This window comes from Takifugu rubripes, chromosome 1 (genome assembly GCF_901000725.2).
Source record: "Takifugu rubripes chromosome 1, fTakRub1.2, whole genome shotgun sequence".
NCBI classification, from domain to species: Eukaryota; Metazoa; Chordata; class Actinopteri; order Tetraodontiformes; family Tetraodontidae; genus Takifugu; species Takifugu rubripes.
The window spans coordinates 3,908,398-3,927,848 of NC_042285.1; the positions used below are offsets into that span (position 1 = coordinate 3,908,398).

At 46.2% G+C, this 19,451-nt stretch overlaps 1 protein-coding gene across 1 annotated transcript in view; it reads left to right on the forward strand.

Moving 5' to 3' along the window:
- LOC101073949 (disintegrin and metalloproteinase domain-containing protein 12-like) overlaps window positions 1–19,451 on the forward strand; it is a 59,844-nt gene that overhangs the window by 20,212 nt on the left and 20,181 nt on the right. Inside the window, exons 4-6 of the mRNA XM_011616184.2 lie at window positions 10,027–10,105; window positions 14,877–14,953; window positions 17,071–17,257. Coding sequence (XP_011614486.2) covers window positions 10,027–10,105; window positions 14,877–14,953; window positions 17,071–17,257 — 343 coding nt within the window. The remainder of the gene's footprint in view (window positions 1–10,026; window positions 10,106–14,876; window positions 14,954–17,070; window positions 17,258–19,451) is intronic.

Below are 19,451 nucleotides of genomic sequence, written 5' to 3' on the forward strand. Positions count from 1 at the left end.
AGATATCTGTTCTCTCCAGACCTGAAGAGCTTATTTCATCTTTCCAGTCTTCCTGCTAATCCAAGCGGACTCATTCCTGGAACCAACTCAAGAAGAAACGCAAGTGTCGCATTACAAAAGATCCATTTATTAAAAATGAAATAATTGCTTCCTCATGTCATACTTTTATTTCTCTTTGACCTCCTCTTCTCTCTTTGAACGGATTCCATCGTGATGCTAATCAAAGCTAATAAATATCTGTGCGTGTGCCTGTGTGTGTGTGGGGGGGGGAGGGGGTCTTTTTTTCCCTGCGTAAAGGGTTAATAACACTATAAAACGGAACAAACCTGGGCTGCGGGTTGCATCTGCAGAACCACCTGATATATGGTGCAGTGTTTACAAACCGCCGCTTATCTAAAACCAATAAAACTTCAGTCTCTTGGTCTCGGCAGAACAACAGGGGCTATATTATTTCCAGGACTCTTTGGAAAACAAATGATCGATGAGTTCCTGGAAATTTATTGAGAAATCAATTGCCAATCGAGATTTAAGGTGGAAAGATGTCAAGGACTGATTTAAAGGAGCATGGCTCGACAATATTTTGCCAGCGGTTGCAATTTCCTTTGACAGGTTTTTTCATATTTTAATCAGACACCTGGATCACATGCATGGGAGATTTGACCTTTCACCCTCAGCAGTCTTTCTGGTTGCCTTCTTCTCCTGGCTGTCCGTCGCCAGCGCACACAGACCAAGCTCGTGTAACGCGTTAAACATCGGACTGGAACGGGAGGACTTGAAGAAGGGGCGAGGAAATCTGTATTCAGTCCTTCATGGTTGGATTTCCCCTGAGGGAGTGCAGAATACAGGAAGGGGCAAAAGAAAAGGAGGGGGGATGCAAACAAAAGATATAATTAATGGAGATGCTTCTCAGTGTGTGCATTTACCTTGTGAAAAGAATGATTATCTTGATTGTCTGTGGTTCCCCAGCTGCTCGTTAGTTTAAACGCAAGGTTTAAACGGATGTAGCTGCAGAGCTCCGGGCCTTGGGCCAAGCTATTTGAATTAAAAGGTAAGCTCAGAGATGCCGTAATTGCAGGATTCTTCCCGACATTTACGATTGCCGCTCCCAGATATCGTGTCCATCTAGTATTCTAGCTCGGCGAAAAAGAAGAATTTAAATGCAGATGGGGTGGGAGGCGGACTTGAAACCCTCAGCAGATAAGATAGGGGTAAAGATTGATGCAGATGCTGCTGTCAGTGAATTCACTAATCACAAAAGTAAATAAACATGATGACTTCATCTCAGCCCATGTTTTAACCCATGTTTTTGCAGCATATGTTGGTCATCGGCAACAGGACATACAGTAACAGACTTGTGTTTCCTTTGTATGAAAACGGCCTGGTTTTGAACCTGCCTTGTTTAAAGTCATGCTGCATTTTCCCTCATCTCCACAGCTAGCCACAGCATCTGTGGCTGTAAAAATAGAATTCTTCAGTCAAAACTCAAAGCTAAACATCAAAAGGCATGGTTACAGTTGACATGAAAGCGTTTTCTTTAACATTTTACGGATAAATCGGTGTAATGCCTTTGGTGTGTTCAGAAAGTAATGCATTAAGGCACAGTTTAGCCCCGCCCCCACTGCCCTGGACAAGTCTGCAAGAAGATTCTTGGTTTAATTCCTGCTGGGATCTTTAAATGCAGAGCTTATGTGCCTTCCCAGTGCTTGTGGTCTTTCTCCAGTTTACCCCCACAGTCCAAAAACATGAACATGTGTCCTGCAAAGGACTTCTGACCTGTCTGGGGTGGATTCCTGCCCTATCTTCCGAAGTCTGCTGGGGTAGATCCTGATGCCCCTTGACCCTGATTAGGATTAAGCAGCATTAAAGATAGTAGGTGGCAGATAAATGGGATAAATTCAATATTGTCAATAATGGATCAACTTCAAAAGGGCCCATTAGCATCTTGAATAACTTTTTTTTCAGCACAACATTCCATTTTGAGGCACTGGTAATTCTTATTTGCTCATCAGTGTCTTTATTGTTTGGCGGATTGTTTTCTCCCTACATCAGCGGTACGATTCTATGACAATCCTGTCACATCCAATAACAGAGTTGCCTTAAAAGACAACTCTGATGTCACGTCAATATCACACTTGCAAGCCAGGGGAGTCAACTCATTTTCACCCCAAGTCCTCAAAAAGAGACAAGTGGGATCCAGGCATCTCACATCTGATGTGATATGACACCTTGGAGGACGTCACGTGCTTGGATTTGTTGTGCTACTCTGATACTCCTGACCTTGAAGTGTAGGTTTTAGAGGATATGAAGCTGAATTCAACATCACATCTTCCTTGTTTGGCACCGCACCCTTCACCTACATGAAACAGTTTAGCGCTTAATAATAATAGCTCTGAAAGAAAACGCTGCGTGATCTATGAGCCCCGTCGCCATGCTAGCGCAAACATTACGGAAGCAGCACATGCGGCCATGTACTGCGTGTGCACATCCGTATGTGCATAAATCATGATGAGCAACCCGTACACACAGCGGTTTCTCCACACACTTTTGCTCTCCGTCTCCCTCGCACCCCCGCAGTCAGACACACAACCAGAGGTGGAAGAGAAGCAGATGAAAAGGCAGAGCAGAGAGGCGCGCTTTGCCACGGAGGAGCAGGAGCCCTGGGGGCAGATAGGAGTAGAAAACGGGATGAAGGATCTCCCCTCCAGTGATGCATGGCAACAAAGGCGGGTTGAGGGACGTCTGCTTTTGCACTCAGCATAATTAGTTCTAGATAATGATGTTACTGGTTGAAGTTGTGGGGGAAAAACAGTTGTTTGCTTTTTGGGTTTTGGTTTATCAAATGTCACTTTCTGGATGTGTTTAAAATGTATAGACGGTTCCCAGGACTCTCCGACTGGCAGAGATAAGCGAGAAAAAGCCAGAAATTCAACTTTTTTCATGACTTTAACAGGTTTTCATTGTGCTTGGCAGACTAGAATGGTTAGACTGTGCGTCACCTCTCACTGAACTGAAGCGTTGTAATGCGGTGACGCAGCAGCACGTGTCTCAACTGTGGCACGGGACGCACAAGGAAAAACCCTAAATGACACCAAATGTTTGTTTCCTAAAAATTAAGCCTTTAAAAAGTGTTTCAAAGGCAAAAACAATTAAACTTGGAGGACACAGATGGAGATTAAAATAGGACCTAAACCAGAACCCTGTGGTACGCCACCTGTAATGTGAGTTGCTGTGTTAATCCCAGACCCAGACAATGAAGCAATGTTCCAGGGTTTATTTCATTCCAGGGTCGGAATCCATGAGTTTTAAATCAAAACAAACGAATTAGCCACTGGGCAAGCGAGTCTCCATCCCAACACAGGTCTGAACGCGAGTGGTCAACAGATGGGGAAGGGAAAGTGGTTTGACTCTAAAAGTGGTTTTTTGGGTGAAGATCAAAAGCTGGTGTCTGCAGATAATGTGAAGCTGCTCTCGGCCCACATCTGACCTCCCCCAATTTTCTTTTTCTTATCTTTCTTGGCACTGATCACAATGTTTTACACAATGGATCCATCCATCTTTCCCCCCAGCTTTTAAGTTGCCAAAAACATAATCCATATGTTAAGATGCCTGGCTTCTTACTGCAGCTGGCGTGATGTACGTGCCTGCTTTATGTCAACATACATGGCGCAAGAGCTGAGCGGACTCCAGACGTGCGCGTCTCAGTGTAAGCTGCCTCATCGTTTTCACAGTTTATTAAACGGTGTTACTGTTTCTGTTGCAATCCGGGCTAATTTTCAATTGTCTCATCCATTATTGAGCCGGTATCCATCATCCCGTCTTTGTAATTGGGAACCTGGGGCGCCATCCATCATTCGGACATTGTGCGGAGATGACATTTCATTGATTTGGCTGGTCACGCCTGTGCCTAACCGTGTCAGACTGATGGTCAAAGTCACCACGGTAACTGCGGGTATTCCGTAGGACCATCCTTCCATCTCTTCCTGGTAGCAGTTGGAGCTCCTTTCTCTCATGTCCCCAACCATCATTCCCACGCTTTCATCACCAGCTTTAAAAGATTTTAAATTCCATCCCGCTGCAAAGGAGGCGCTTAAAGACAGGCCCGGTTTGCCCCCATCCAGCTCCCACTGTTTTGTGCATCATGCAGGCGGAAAGCTCGGCCACAGTTCTTCAAATTCAGAGACGCAGCTGAGGGTGTGACAGTCCCGATTGCAAGTGTGCGTAAATCTGCGTTGCTGACGGGCCTCTGGAGGCTGTGGTTTTGTCAAGTTTGATCCATAACAGGGAAATTTAAAGCAGCAGGAAACATCTATGAGCTGGAGAGACAGCACAGATTTCAGGAGTTGTTTACTTGTGTCTGAGCTTCCAGTCACGCCTCTTAATTCTGGCGCTCGCGCTGTGGGGCGGCATTATGAAGCTGGTGCAATTCCCCACGAATTAGCTAGAGCAAAACAGACAAGAGGCTTTGTTTTTGTGACCAATCAAGGCTGGATGATGTGAAGGCCTCAGAGAAGTGAGACTTAAACATCTTCATCACCTCCTGGTGGTCGGCTGCAGTAAAGACACAAGTGGAATCTTGTTTGAGACGGTCGGGAGGCCAAACTCAGCGACAGATCTTGTACCTTCCGATGCAATTACAAGCATTTTAAGGGACGCATTTATTTCCAAAAGCAACATTTAAAGACGCACTGAATGTGTTAGAGCTGAGATGATACCACCCTGCACCCCGGCCCACTGTGCTTCTTTACACTAAGTCAAAAACCATCTGCCTTGATATTTTTTCCATGCTTTCCCTCCAGTCTTCCTTGCGCGGAAATCATTGGCTGGCATGCTCTAACGGTTCTGTTCATGACATGCTTCATAAAGACTGCGAGTTGCATTGAGCTCGGGGTATGCAAGGGGGAATTCTGCTTCTTTGCTCTACTTGGCACTGGCCAACAACACTGCCTGATCTCAGGCAGATCACAGCCAGGAAGACTGGCCGCCTTCCCTCGCTTCTGGAAAAAGAAGTGTTACTTAAACCGAGAAAAAGTTTTGGTTTTTTTTTTCCTTTTTTTCCCTGTGCTTTTGTGGGTTTTCAACGACATGATCCTGCTTTTCCACACACCACCTGCCACGTAAAAGCAAAAAAATAAAAAAATAAGTGCAGAAGAACCTGGGATTCTTCTTTGATTTCATGTCTCCTAAATATAGTCACCACTCTGAAAATTCAAGGCAGCTCCTGATATGTGATGTTCTCCAGACGCTCCTGATTATGTTTTAATGAGGCAAATCGGAGCCTGTGACTGGGGGATCATGCGTGTTTTCTGAAAATGTTAATGAAGGCTAACATTTTAAAGGGAGGGGGGAAGTTGACCGTAGACAGGATGGGTTTTATCTTCTGTAAAGCAGCAATCAGTTCAGCTACAAATTCTAGAAAAACTATATCAGCGTGACATTTGAATCATGGATAAAGGCTCTGGAACGAATCACCGGCATTCCTGAGATCACACTGTGCGCATTGACAGCAAAGCATTGAATCTCGGAGGCATTCAACTAGATAATTTCATTCGGAATTTTGTATTTGGAAAATGAGGCTGTCAGAATTTGTTTGCTGAATCCTTCTGAATAATTTATTTCAACTTCTTCTCTGTGACTCCACCTTAGCTGTTGTTTCTTGTTAATATTATCACGATCACAGAGTTGCCTGTAAAATTGAATCATAAATCAATAGAGATGGGATGTTGCATTAGCATATAAAAGCTGAAATGATTGCCAGGAGGAATATTTGACACACGACTCACACGGGAGGACTCTTTCTAGGTCAGATGTGGCAGGTACCTACAGATGAGACGTCTCTGGTGAGGGTGATTGATTAGACCCAAATTGTTATTCATCAAGTCTGGTGGAGTTAACACGTCACACACAACAAGGTTTCCTCCAAAAGCATAAGAGCAGATTAAACACAGATGAAGATCACGGGGAAACGAAAGCCGGATACGTCTGGATAAATCAACAAAGAAATCGCGTTCCATGTTTGAAATGTTGAAATGCGGTGCTTACGTCTGCGTGTGAAAACATTCGATATGGGACAGCACTCGACCCTTTCTGCAACAGGATTGAGTAGGAAAATATGATAATTTAATGCAGGAGGAACAGGAGTGGCATTTATTTTCCAGCATTCAGGATTAGCTTAAAGGGACTTCATTGTGTTTCTTTCTGCACTGTCACATCCCCAGACGGAGAAAATCTGACTCTTTTCACTCAGCTAATGTGTTTTTCTTTGAGAACTTATTCTTTTCAAGCTTGAAGACAGGCTGAGGAGATGTAAACACGACCAATGTTACTACGATATAACGGGTCAATAAGATTCTTTTCTTTGTACGGGTTTTAGGGAGCAGTTCATGGAGCAATCTTGCTGAAAGGTTCATGCACCATCAGTATTTCCTTTCACTTCACAACACAAAGGTCCTTGGGTGGATGCTAAGATAGAATTTACTCTGGTTTCCTCCCCCATTTCAAAACCCTGCACATTAGGCTGATGGAAGTCTCTAAATTGCCCCTCGTGTGAGCGTGAGTGAACGGTGGGTGTCTGAAATCGAAGGCGTCCTGGCTCGTGTCGCCGTTGTCCTTGGGGATCCTCTCCAACATTCTGATTAGCAGCGGTTAACAGGAGAAGGATGGCATTTGTGTTTTTAAGTGTTGGGGTGTCAGATTGCTTAAAGTCAACCTAATAACTGTCAGACTGGCATTTGCCACCTCCACATAGGACCTGCACGTCAGATGGGTAATGCATTTGAAATGGGCGAGTGTGACCCCGCCCTAGCCGCCCTTCATTCATGCATCGTTAACCTCCCGCTGATTGATTAACAGGGAGCGGCTGCTGCCAAGCCATATTGGACATAGGCCGGTGGTTCATGACTGGAACAAATTGAAAAGAACTGATGAAAGTGAGATGGCTTTCTTTATATTAGAAATAACGCAATGTTCCGACCAGCTCGTCTGGGGCCATCTTTCCCGAGCGAGACTAACCGTTCAGCTGCCCTCTAGTGGTTGACTGTTGCGGCCGTTACCATGAAGCTCATCTCTCCGTGTCTTTATTTTCACCAGCTTATTTTATTTTCTTTGATAGCAGCGTTGCACTAGGCTCCCATCTTCCCTCAGAGTCTAATTGTTGTAGTTTCAGGAGGAAAAGAGACACCCAGGATGTGAGCAAGGCTTCAGAAACTGTTTGAGCATCGAGCTGACTGCGTTTTCCTCACGTACACTTCTGTGACACATCAAATGAAAACCCTCTATTCCCTCATGGATGGAGGCCTTGGTTCAACACCGAGCAGCTGTAAATCACCTCCCGACTGGATCTCCTCTGGTGGTGATTCTGAAATGCATTGATTCGGGTTAATTAGACAAAATGACCCCCACTTTGATGGAAGGGCGTCATTCAGGCATCAAGGGGCTTGAGGGTTATTCTACATACACCCCAACAGGGTTGGCCTACATACATTATGTAATCTGTTTATGGACATTGTAGGGATGCTCTTTGGCTTGTTTCAAAGTTGTGCTGATTTCGTCAGTATTTATAAGGAGTCACTAAATCCGGTGGATTGTGGTCGCGTGTCAGGTCATTGCACCATGCCTCTGACCGACGGTTGGTTCTTCTCATTCTTCCATCCCTGACCGTGCACGGCTGTGCTGATTTGTTCCTGGGTGTTCTATAATGCAGCGCCGGGAGCGGAATTCGTTCCTCAACGGCTCTTTTGCAATAATTTAAGTCATGCTTACTTCATTTGAGCGAATCAACTGAAATGAGAAGAGACCGGGGCATGAAATATGCTCTGCTTGTTGAGCGGCGCGGCGGCGTTGAATTATGTCTGCCGTAATGCAGCGAGCGTCTGTCAGGCACCCTGCAGTGGCTGCAGTCTTGGCTCCCCCTCCTCCCAGAGCCCTTGAGCCAGGCGCCAAAACCTCAGGCCGCAAAAGGCACAGTAAAACAAGACAATATGGATGAGGCAGGGGTACTTTTCATATGCATCCCCACTTGCGAGTGAGCGGCGAGGCAGACGAGTCAACTCTCATGCCCCCCTACCCCCCCCCCCCCAACTGGATTATCTATAGTGGGCAGATGTTGAGGTTTGCGAGCGCGAACCCTCGTGAAACCTGCAGAAACACATCGTTTCATTTGCTGCGTTCTATTCGTTGGCCTTGCTTTGATCCGCTGATTGCTCCCAGCTCTTTGGCTCGCCGGTTGTGGGTGGGGGTGAGGTGGGGGGGGGGGGGTTGTTGAGGAGCATTGTGTCTCACGCTGACAGTTTCCAAACAAAACAGCCACCCCCTTCCCCACGTCGCTCCATCTGACACTCCTGGCTGGGTTGAGGTCAGTTAAGAGGATCCAGCTGCAGGCAGATGTTCGCTCCTCCGCTGTGGATTAACACGGGCCGAGCATCTGCTGGCGTCCTGCGGTTTATACTGTACATGCGATGAACAACGTATGGCCACGCGAAGCCATAAACACTGTCATTCTCGCTTGTACAAATCATGAACACGAACGCACACGCGCGCATGCGATAATAATTAACCCAGGAGGGGTCTGCATAGCTTTGGTTTGATCTCATGGAGTACTGCAGGATGAGATCCAGCGCTGAAGCGCTGTCATTACACAAACAGTACTTTTATCACTTAATCTAACAACAATGCTGACCCGCTGCGTGATTTTTCGACATGGGGGGGGGGCCTTGCTGTGCAACAACTTGCTTTCTTTCCCCTCGCATGGATCAATCTGCCGGCTTTGTTACTTCTGCTCCAGGCTCAAAGAACTGTTTGTTCCCGACTGATTTATAATGACAGGTGAGACTTTCAGTCCTCGAGGCCGCGGACGGCTGGAGCGTCTGTCGGCCGCTACTTCTTAGAGGGCAGAATTTGGGCTTGGATTCAGGGGAGGTGTAGTGGATTCCAGCGGCGGCCCGGTTCCATGGCACAGACTGGCTCCACCTCCCAGCATGCTCTTCTTTAGTGCCATCCATCTGCGAGTTAAATGTCTGCACTCAGTTTACACCATGAAACGGCGCCGCGTTGAAGGACGAGATGGAGGAGAAACGTTTACCCTCTGCAGAAGCCACTTATTCCAAATGAAGGCTTCTGGAGGCTATCCCAGTGGTGCTCAGGTGAGAGCCAGGAATACTCAATGGGCAGTTTGGGGCACTTCATCCCAGTCAAACATGAAGACTGCAACAGCGAAACCTTCTCTTTGTGAGCTGGTTGTCACATCTGGTTGTTGAGCTCCAACAGCATTGTCAGATTACCAGGAATTAATTTGAATGGATCGAAAAATTCCAGGTAATCCTTGTGGTTTGGGTTGAGGTCTCTCCTCCGTTTCCAAGCATGTTCCATCAATCATGGGTTCAACTTCTAGCCAACTTCTAGGTGCTTTTCCAGGGACAAGGACAACGTGCACTGAGGAAACAAGTGCAGCGGTGCAATACAACTTCCACACAGACCCAACGGCTTCCAAATCGGACACAAAGTTCTGGAACACGAGTCAGCGGGAAGCTAATCAATCAGGGAAAAGGATTAGCATCCAAAAACAGAAAACAGAGGCGGAGGACAACAACAGGACTGCTTTCATATGACCATCCAGCCCAGGAGGGGAGGAGGGCTCTGGTTGGGGGGCGGAGATCGGCCTTGATAAACTGATGGAGCCTTGTTTCGGTGTGAATATCACACCTGATTCCCTTTGCACCAATGCAGGATCCACCTCTCAGGTATCTCTCAGGATCGCACGTGTCCTCCCGCTCATGACCTCCTGCGAGGGTCCGCCACGCTTTAACCAACCGCTGCTCTGCCGCGTCACATGGAATGAGTTATGGATTATTATTGGATTTCTGCTGCATACATGTAGCTTGTGAAACAATAGAAATCAATTTTATAATCTCCTACTGTAACGTTTCCTTTCTCCTATCGCAGGCTGACACCTTAATGGATCTCACTCCTTATTAAAAGTGTTACACTTTGGAACGCTGTGGCGGAAGCTTCACCTGTCTCTTTCCTTTTCAGCGGGCTGTTTGCAAGTAACTACACAGAAACCCATTACCTAGAAGACGGCACAGTGGTCACAGGCACTCACGACTTCACGGTATGTTTTTTTACTCTCGTAATCTATTTTCTAAATTATTCCTGGCGCATTGAACTCTTTTTTTCATCAGCCACCCAACAGTTATTACTGTTTTTGGCCTTTTCTTTCTTAAAGCTGCTTTATTCTGTCAGGGTCAAAGAAAAAGCCGATTCTGCAGCGAGACCGACTTTTCCCTATGAAATTGTGGGAGGCCTGTTTTTGCTTCCGCCGGCCGATTCATATTTGATTAAATAAAAGGGGGACAGAGGTCAGACAAGCGTCTGTGTTTTAGGTAACAGCTCAGGTGTTTCATAACAGATTGTGGGCAGAGTGTTATGCAGGAAACTAAAGACGTCACAGCGACAGAAATACCCAGCAGCTGCGTCTGAGATGGGCTGCAAAAGTAGATTTACAGAACTCCTGATATGTCTTGTGTTCTGTTTACCTCAGAAAATGTCATTCGAAGTTGGTAATTGTCCAATTATGTGATGTGCCTGAACACAAAAGAGCTTACTGGGTTTAGCTTTGTTCGCTAACACCAGCTAATACGAGTTTCCGCAGAAAAGCGGAAAAGTTGCAACAGACCGAGAATTAAGGCTCAAAATATCAACAAATTCATTGTATTTTTACTTTTTGAAAGTATTTTTGACCCTAATTTGATATTATAGGGAAGATTACTACCAAATGTTTAATCAATTGAATATAAAGCTAAAAAAACATTTTGCAAAACACGCTGCGAGCGCTTCAGATAATTCAGCATCGGCAACCTTATCAGCTCATATCTACATTAATTTACTCAGAAAATCACTTTTACATTTGATAAGAGTACCTAAAAAAACAAAAATAAACTAATATATTGGATATGAAAGTCTTTTTCTACATGATCTCCAGGCTTATTAAATTGTGCTTATTATCGAGGAATGAATAATATTAAATAGAGACATTGAATCATCCTGAAATTAGTTTTTTCCCTCAGCTGCTCAGATTCACTCGTGGAATTTGGGTTTTTTGTCCAGGCATCTTTTCGGCCTGATAATGGCCATTTCTGTGCAAAATCCAGGCGTACCTATTCTCCGATCCACAAAGGAGATTAGCCAAATTCAATAATGAGCGAGCCACACGTGTCCAGCAGAGACATCCGTGAGACGGTCACCGGCCCGCTCAGTTATTATCAGGCTTTGACTAAAATGAATGTTTTTAATGACGGATGAAACCTGGGCATAATGCTATAGAATCTTTGTTGTTTTTGCTCCCATTTTCATGAGATGGAAGATCAAAGACACAAAAGGCCTTTTCCTTTTCAAATATTGTTCATAAATGTGTGTAAACTGGTGAGCATTCTGTGCTGATAATCCATCCGCGGGTGCATTAAAAGGCCTCTAAAATGTGCAGCTTTACTGTATTTGGGGGGTCCGCTGGGTGGACCCATCCACCGTAACGTGTCTCCTCCTCATAGAGTGGATCCGGTTGTTGATTGTGGCCTATGGACTGTTGGTCCTCTTCTCTTCAATGGCTGTAGGACATTGCACGCTGTCATCTACGCCGATCCAGAAGACCCCAAACACTCAATGGCTCACATGTCCAGTGAGTCGCCCCTGATCACGCTGCAACATGAGCTAATGGGCCTCAGGATCTCATAACCACCTCAAGTCACTCGAGACCCCGATAAGGACGAGGAGCGTGCTGAAGAGCTTCAACGAGACAGTTTCTGACAGTTTGTCCAGAAATCCTTTGGTTGCGTAACCCGCTTGGGCCATCTTGGGGGTGAAGAGGCTGGATATGAGCTCTGGTGGACCTTCCTGCTGCCGGCTGGCCAAATATTCTCTAGAGAAACGGGCCTTTATATAGGAAAAATCTTTGATCTTTGAGTTTGGCTCATGAAAATGGGAGCAAAAACAAAAATGTTGCATTTATATGCATGTTGAAGGGATAAAGATCTCACAATGAATTTGTTTTGATTCCAAGCACAGAAGAAAGAGGCCATGATTGAACTGAAATCAGTGGAAAAAAACTCCTCTTTTTTTTTCTTTTTTTACTCGTATCGATTTTGTGTCTACGATCTCCTGGACCGACATGGACTAATCTCCTGGATGGACGGGCGTGTTAACGATTGCAAGGGTGGAGTGAGGAAGCGGTGAAAGTAACCTGCATCCTGCGAACCAGACCTCCATCCCTCATCCCTCTCCCATGAGCACTGCCAGATCTTCACGGGAGGGTCTTTTTTTTTACTGGAACTGACCAGATCTTCCGAGACTGATTCATGGCTAATTTATTTGTCCTGCCGGCAGGGAGGAGGCTGATATACTGATCTGGCTAAAGGATCCAAAGGGTTCAGTTATGTGTCACTGCTGGGAGTGATTTCAGCATGATTCAGCTCTCCCTCGGTTCCCTCTCTCTGTTTTACATCCTCTCTCATTCCCACTGAACCTAAACTCCACACACCACTGCCCTTGCTAAAGCTACACCATTGGAAAGTGAATCGCCACATTAGTGTGGAATGATGGATGCACCGTGTTTTAAACAGAGCAGCGTTCACATCCAGGTTTTCCTCCCCCTATAATGTGTTGATAATCTTTCCTGCAGAAATAAAGTTATGCGCCGTTTCTTCCTGCAAAGAGGTTATTCATATCCCTTATATCAATGGATCACAGTCATGATCTCATTAAAGAAACATGAGGTGGCAGCATTAAGTTCCTGCTCTAAATCCAGCACTGCTCCTCCTCACCATGCAAAAATTACATGATGTCCGCACTTCAGGGCTTATTATTAAATTAATGCTCCATGAAAACGTGAACCCCAACTTTTTCCCATGTGGAGTTTGCCTGTTCTGCCACATCTGCGTGGGTTTTCCTCTCACATGCAAAAACACGCACATTAGATTGATTGGATACCCTAAAGCAGGGGTGCGCTGATCCAGTCCTGGAGTCCAGCCAGGTTTTCTGTCCTACTAGGCAGAATGTACATCTCCCAGTGAAAGCTCTACCTGGTAGGACGGAAAACCTGGCTGGAGTGTGGCCCTCTGAGACCAGATGGGCGCAGCCTTGCTCTAGAGCAGGGGTGGGCATTGACTTGAATTCAACCTTTGAGGAATGGATTTGACCTCCTCTGATGGGCAGGTCCAATCCACGAAGGCTGGAATCCAGCCAGGTTTTGCATCCTACCAGGGAGAAACCGCTTTCACCAAGGTAAATGGAGCCCCAGGTGAGAGTATTTACCTGTAGGACAGAAAGTCTGGCTTAAATCCAGCCCTCAAGGACTGGATTTGCCCAACCCTGCTCTAGAGCGTGGCCCAACGTCCTCTGTGCTCTCCTCTCTTGCTAACATTAGCATGGTTGTGCTTTTCCCCAGGTTTCATCAGCAACTGTGAACGTACTCAACTTTTGTTTTCAGATGAACTTTCATCCTCCTGTTGAATTTGACATCAAGCATACCTTGATCTGTCTCCACGCTCATAATTATTGGCTACATTTGCCCTGGGTCGTTCACCTCTGCGCCCCCAGACAGCTAAACCTCCACAGAGGACTGCAGGAGGGAGCTACGATCAAACCTGTGATGTCAAGTTCCCCAGATTAATTGTGAGCTTGAAAGCAAAATGTGAAAAAGTGAAAGAGTTCCTCTGAAGACAGTCCTTGACTTTTTGTTTTGCCCCTCCTAAAATAAAGGTGCACAAGTGTGCCCTCTGCATACTTTCTACGGAAGGATCATCCGCCTTTAAACAAGTCTTCAATGCTAATCGTTGACCTCTGTTGGTTCCCTGAAATCTAATTTAATCACACATAATTGCTAGTGTTACCCTGAGTGGATTTGCTTCCAAATCGTTGAGTTTCTAAAGGAATCTGAAGTCAGAATATTTCATTAGCATTGAGTGCAGAGCAACATGTTTAGAGTTCTGATAGTACACATGAAACAAAAGCGTGAAGTCAAATATTTTAATGTTCTAGCTGCTAATTGATTTTTCTGCTCCTCTGGGAGCGCCTAAGCACATATTGACAAAGTATCACCGCTCAAACTAATTTGGCAAATGTGTTTGCAACCAATTACCTAATTAGCTCAGTAATTACCCCGTCTCTGCTCCTCTGCTAAATGGTCCAGTCATGTTTTTGAAATTCAGATGTAAGAAAATGCTGTTTACATTTCTAACCGTTCGTTATATTTGGTCTTGCTGCTTAATTACTTTACAGTAAGACTAAGACTCCTATTTTACACTCTGCAGGCGCCCAGACGGAGGCAGGCCATTGAAATTTACTGCCACCCTCTGGGTGTGAAAGCAGCCAAAAGAGAGTGGAAAACTTAAATTTCCCTAAGACAGGGTGGCAGGAGGGACCTAGTGTGCCTTCACCTGAGGACGCCTGTTTAACTGTAACAGGAGGAATGTTTTCACTCCACGGCAGACATTTCCTCTCCGCCTTCTTGTTGGCAGGGCTGCTTCAATAAACATAAGCCTAATTTACTTTCTCCGCTCCGCACTGCAGCCTGACAGGTGGTCCTTGAGAGCTGGTACCTGGGAATGCGTCAGCCGCCGGTGGGTTTTGTGCCGGGAAACGCGAAACCCTGCACAGATTTCCGCTCTCATTCGCCCGTGGCGATGACTGGGAATGGGTGCTGCTAACCTTGCAAAAAAAAAAAAAGAGGAAAGAAAAGAAACGCTTTCCCCACAGTTAATTAGCTCATATTTCACTGTTATCATCGGGAACCAGTGTTGTGCTCTGCATAAACCCAAAGACACATTCATTCACACCGGTCCAACTTCCTGTTTTGAATTTTAATGCTCATTTTCTCTGTGCTGCCACAGGCAAACTGCTTCTACCACGGTGAAGTGGAGGGTCATATCAACTCGGATGTCAGCCTCAGCACCTGCACCGGTGTTAAGTAAGTGTCTCATTTTTTATTGTGACAATGGGCATGGAATCCATGCTAACCGGCTTAATATTCAATTTTATGCTTCCGCTAGCAGATCTATTTCATACCAAACCATTTTTTTAAGCAGCAACTTCTAAAATGCACCATTTTCTCTCAATAAATGCTGATTCAGGCCAGCAAATGTGCTTTAAATAATTGTTTTCACTTTATATTAGCACAAAGTGCCCTGTTCACTATGTGTTTTGAATCCAAATCACCTGTTCTCCACTCATATACATAAAATTCTGGTTTCTGGTACTAGCTGATAATTTTCCACTTCAAGGAACATCGCTTCTGTGATGTGTGTTGCTGCTTTAACTTTCCTTGAGTGTTTGAACAATAAACATTTCACCTAAAAAAGTGACATGTTAGCTTTAGCATGTGTGCAGTCAAGCCTTCAACTTGATCTTCAGCTGTCAGTTACCACCAGAAGATGGGTCACAAGTGGACCAGACTACCACCAGACATGTTTGTGGTAGTTGAAACTGTTTTCAGGCAGCTCTGGGAGTGTTCTCTTGCCTTGGCGCTTACCTCCTTTGTTTCTTGAGATGCAAGATAAAGGAAGGTGAACGCGGCCCCTAAACGCTTTGACAGAAAGCACCTGCAACCCGGGGAAGGTGGCTCTGCATGCTAACGTGCCGGCGAGCCTCCCTGCTTTGCCTTTCCTGCTCCTCTTCAGTGCCAGTGCTGGATTTTAATCAGTGCCTCTCCACCCAAAAATGCCACCGTTTGAACTTGCTGAAAGCATTAAATTACTCATTTAAAGGCTTTTCCTTGGTTCAGATCACTAACCGAAGCCCCGCCAGCCCTTCGGCTGTGTTGTTTGCGTGATTTAAGCCTCTTTGCAAGATGTGAGTGATGTTCTGTTGCCTGTATTGTCCAGAATGTGTTATCAGAGGTGTCATCCATCATTGTTACCCGGCCTAATGAAGATGTCAGGCTAATCACAAGGCTAACAGGCAGGTACAGTCTATGGAATGAAGCTAAGCTATGGGCTGACACTCTGCAGTCTGCAGTCAGAGAGATTGTGACACCCAACTCATTTGCACCCCTCACGGGATTTGGGAGTCATGAGAAGTTATAATGTCGCCGCGTTTCAAGTATAATTAATGATCTCAGTAATATCATTGGAAAGCATCAGGAATGTTTTTGCAGCCCAGCCAAAGCTCTGAACTGTGTGCTGAGTGATTCCCTTGCGGGAGCCTTCGCTGTAGCCCCAACGTTTATTTGTTTTATGTTATTTTACTGCAGTTTTTCCTGCAAATAAAAATGAAACTAATTGGACAGAAAGTTGGGGGTTGATCGGCGCGCCGGGACTAATTGATCGCAGGACGGGTCGCCGTGATCTCGAAGTTCATCCAGGCTGTGTCTTTAAATCTCAGAGGTGAGGGCGGAGGAGAGTGAAGGAAGAGGAACACGTAAGGCAAGAGAAAGGTCAAAGTGATACGATCGGCTCAGCCGTCAAAGTGAATCGTACTCGCTGACGTGGGGGAATGTACGTACAAGACATATTGTGCTCCTGCTGCTGCATCAGCCTTCCTGGGTGGGGGCGCACGTGTATATGACCTGGACGCACCTGTACCTGCTCACAGACCCCTGATGGGACATTCCACACATCTGACAGGCGTGTTATCAAATCAAAATCAAATCAATCTTTATTTATATAGCGTCTTATACAATCAAAATTGTTTCAAGGTGCTTTCCAGAATCCCAGGGCCTAACCCCAGACAAGCAACAGTGGGAAGGAAAAACTCCCCTTTAACAGGAAGAAACCTTGAGCAGGACCAGGCTCATGTAGGGGGACCCTCCTGCTGATGGGGGGCTGGGCAAAGAGGAGAGGAGAGGAGAGGAGAGGAGAGGAGAGGAGAGGAGAGGAGAGGAGAGGAGAGGAGAGGAGAGGAGAGGAGAGGAAACCATGACCCAGTGGGGTGACAGAGGCTTGTCAGGTGATCATGTTTCCGGACCCCGGCAGCCTCGGCCTATAGCAGCATAGCTAAGATGTTAACCTAATGATTAGACGACCCCCTAAGTATGATAATTTTTCTATCTATGATAGTAACTGGAACTTATCGCTGCTCTCCCTGCAGAGGCTACATATCACTTGAAGACACATCCTATGTACTGGAACCCTCACCTGAACACACCGATGGGACTCACTGGATCTACACGGCCGAACACCTGGGGCTGGCCGCGGGCACCTGCGGCCACCACTCCAACCTCTCGTCTCCTGGTGGAGCTGCCGAGAGCAGCCCCTTCAGGACCTTCGGCTCCAGAGTAAGGGTCACGCTCGCCTGTTGCTTTGTGCATTCACACCTCTGCCTTGCGCGTGAATCCTGCCTTCGTTTTACATTTTTTGAGGTGAATCAAGCGATCGGCTGTGTTCCGATGGTGCACCATGAAGACGTGGGAGTGCGAGCGAGCGCTTCCTGCTTCTGATGCAAACAGGGGCACGTGGGAGGGCACAAGCATTAAACATATAAGCAGCAAACCACGTCGCGATGAAGCTTCGCAATCTCTTACATTTTCCTCTGTACCGAAGCTCCCGCGCATGCACAAAAACTCCAATTGCTTCTTCTCCAAAAATCAATTTTGACTCAGTAGCACCTTAAACTCACCAAGACTTCCCAACATTTAAAACTAATTGAGCTCTTTGGCTCTGCTTCCCTCGGCCTGGTGCTTCACTGTGCCCTGAAAAGGACTGCGAGGAGAGAATATCCTGTACCGAGCTGCCAAAGTGAAAAATGTCCTCTCACCGCGCTCCGTATTTGGATTCTGACTCACGGATTATAAATACAATACTCTGCACCCTAACTGTTGTTGAGGATTTGCAATGTAGATGGCGTTAAGTGGCCTGCTGTGTATTTTAGAATCCACTGCTTGTTGAATTATTCACTCATTTCTTCCGTCCGTCCATTAGCAGCGAGTATGGAAAGCGGGGGCCGATAAACACCGTTAGAAGGTACATGGGCTGATAAGTGGCAACGCTGGCTCCGAGAGCGAGATCAGGCTGCGGCGGGACACAGACCGAAACACCCTCTGCTCGCCCTATAGAGTGCAGGGATGAATCATAAAGGTCCAAGGATAGGGGCTTTGAAGGGGATGAGCGCCGATAAGGTGAAAACAGACTCCAGTCATCTGCTGCGGGATGGCGGCGGTGGCCAGAACAAAGGGAATCCATCCAGACAGCCGCTGCGAAAGATGGAACAGATGTCCGGGGACTTGAAAGGAGAGGCCGAAGCTAAAACATTTGTTTGTAGTTTGGTATTAAATCATTCATTTCCATAAAACAGAGGAGACCTTGTGTGTTTTCTGGGCATCCGTGTTTGCGGCGGCCTCGATATCATCCTGTATTTATATTCGATTCGATCACAACGGTCACCAGGTGCTGTTTCAAAATGGCGTCTATTTCTTTGTCACGTTTCCAAACAGGATATTCTGCTCGTATGTGAGAACCGCGTTGCATCTGAAGAGCTCGGCATGCCTCACCTGGACGCCGTGGCGTGCCGCCGCCGCTCCGATAAGCTCCCCTCGGGGGTCAAAAGATAGCGCGGCGTGTTGGCGAGGGGTGATGAGTGTCAGGTGTGGTGGGGACGTGTCCAGAGATACGACGGTTAGCTAAGGCGATGAGTTTCCTGCAGACTGCCTTGGGCTCAGAGTCTGAGACGTGGAACCTAAACACACGGCGGAGGGTTCCAGAGTGCTCTGTCTTCCTTGAAATTGAATATTGGGGCGGAATATTAAATGCACGCATTTAATTTTGATGGATTGGGTGTCCGTTTTTCCCTCAATTGTGAGTTTGAGAATCTTGGAGGAGCTAAAGGGAGTGGAATCACAAAGCAGCGTTACGTCCGAACCCCCGATCCGTTTGCTCCGGTAAATTTGCTTTTCATTTGTCAAGGAACACCGTTTTCCCGTTTTCATTTTACGCCGGCGCCATTGATGCGGCATTTGTGTGTAAACCTCGAGCCTGTGGAAGAAAAATGCAAATATTCTTTCTTCATTTGAAAGGAAACATATTAATAGTTCCCTGTAGAACTGTCGGATGCTGAATTTCCTACGAATTTGAGTTTTACTTGAAAAACAAGAGGGACATTTGGGTGGGAAATTCTCCAAGAGCTCCGCTACATTGATTGAATGTAGCATTTTTATGTGTGTGTGTGTGTCTCTCATCTCCTCTGTCCTCCTTAAGACTTGGTTATCACCAAAGGTTGCGTTTGGAGCACATTTGCCGGTTCTGGCTTATCTGTGTTGAGGGCAGATAAGAGCGGAGAGGATCCAGACTGCCAGGCCAGCAAGGATAAAGCAGCTCAGGTTGAAAGCTGGCCATAAAGTGGAAGCAGAACTCTCAGCCAGCACGATAGTATGGAATTTGCGTTTGTGTGTTTCTATATGCAGTTCTATATAGGGTCCACCATAAGGTCCATCAAGCGTCAACTCAGCTATTAAAAACAGGGTGAAAGGTCACGAT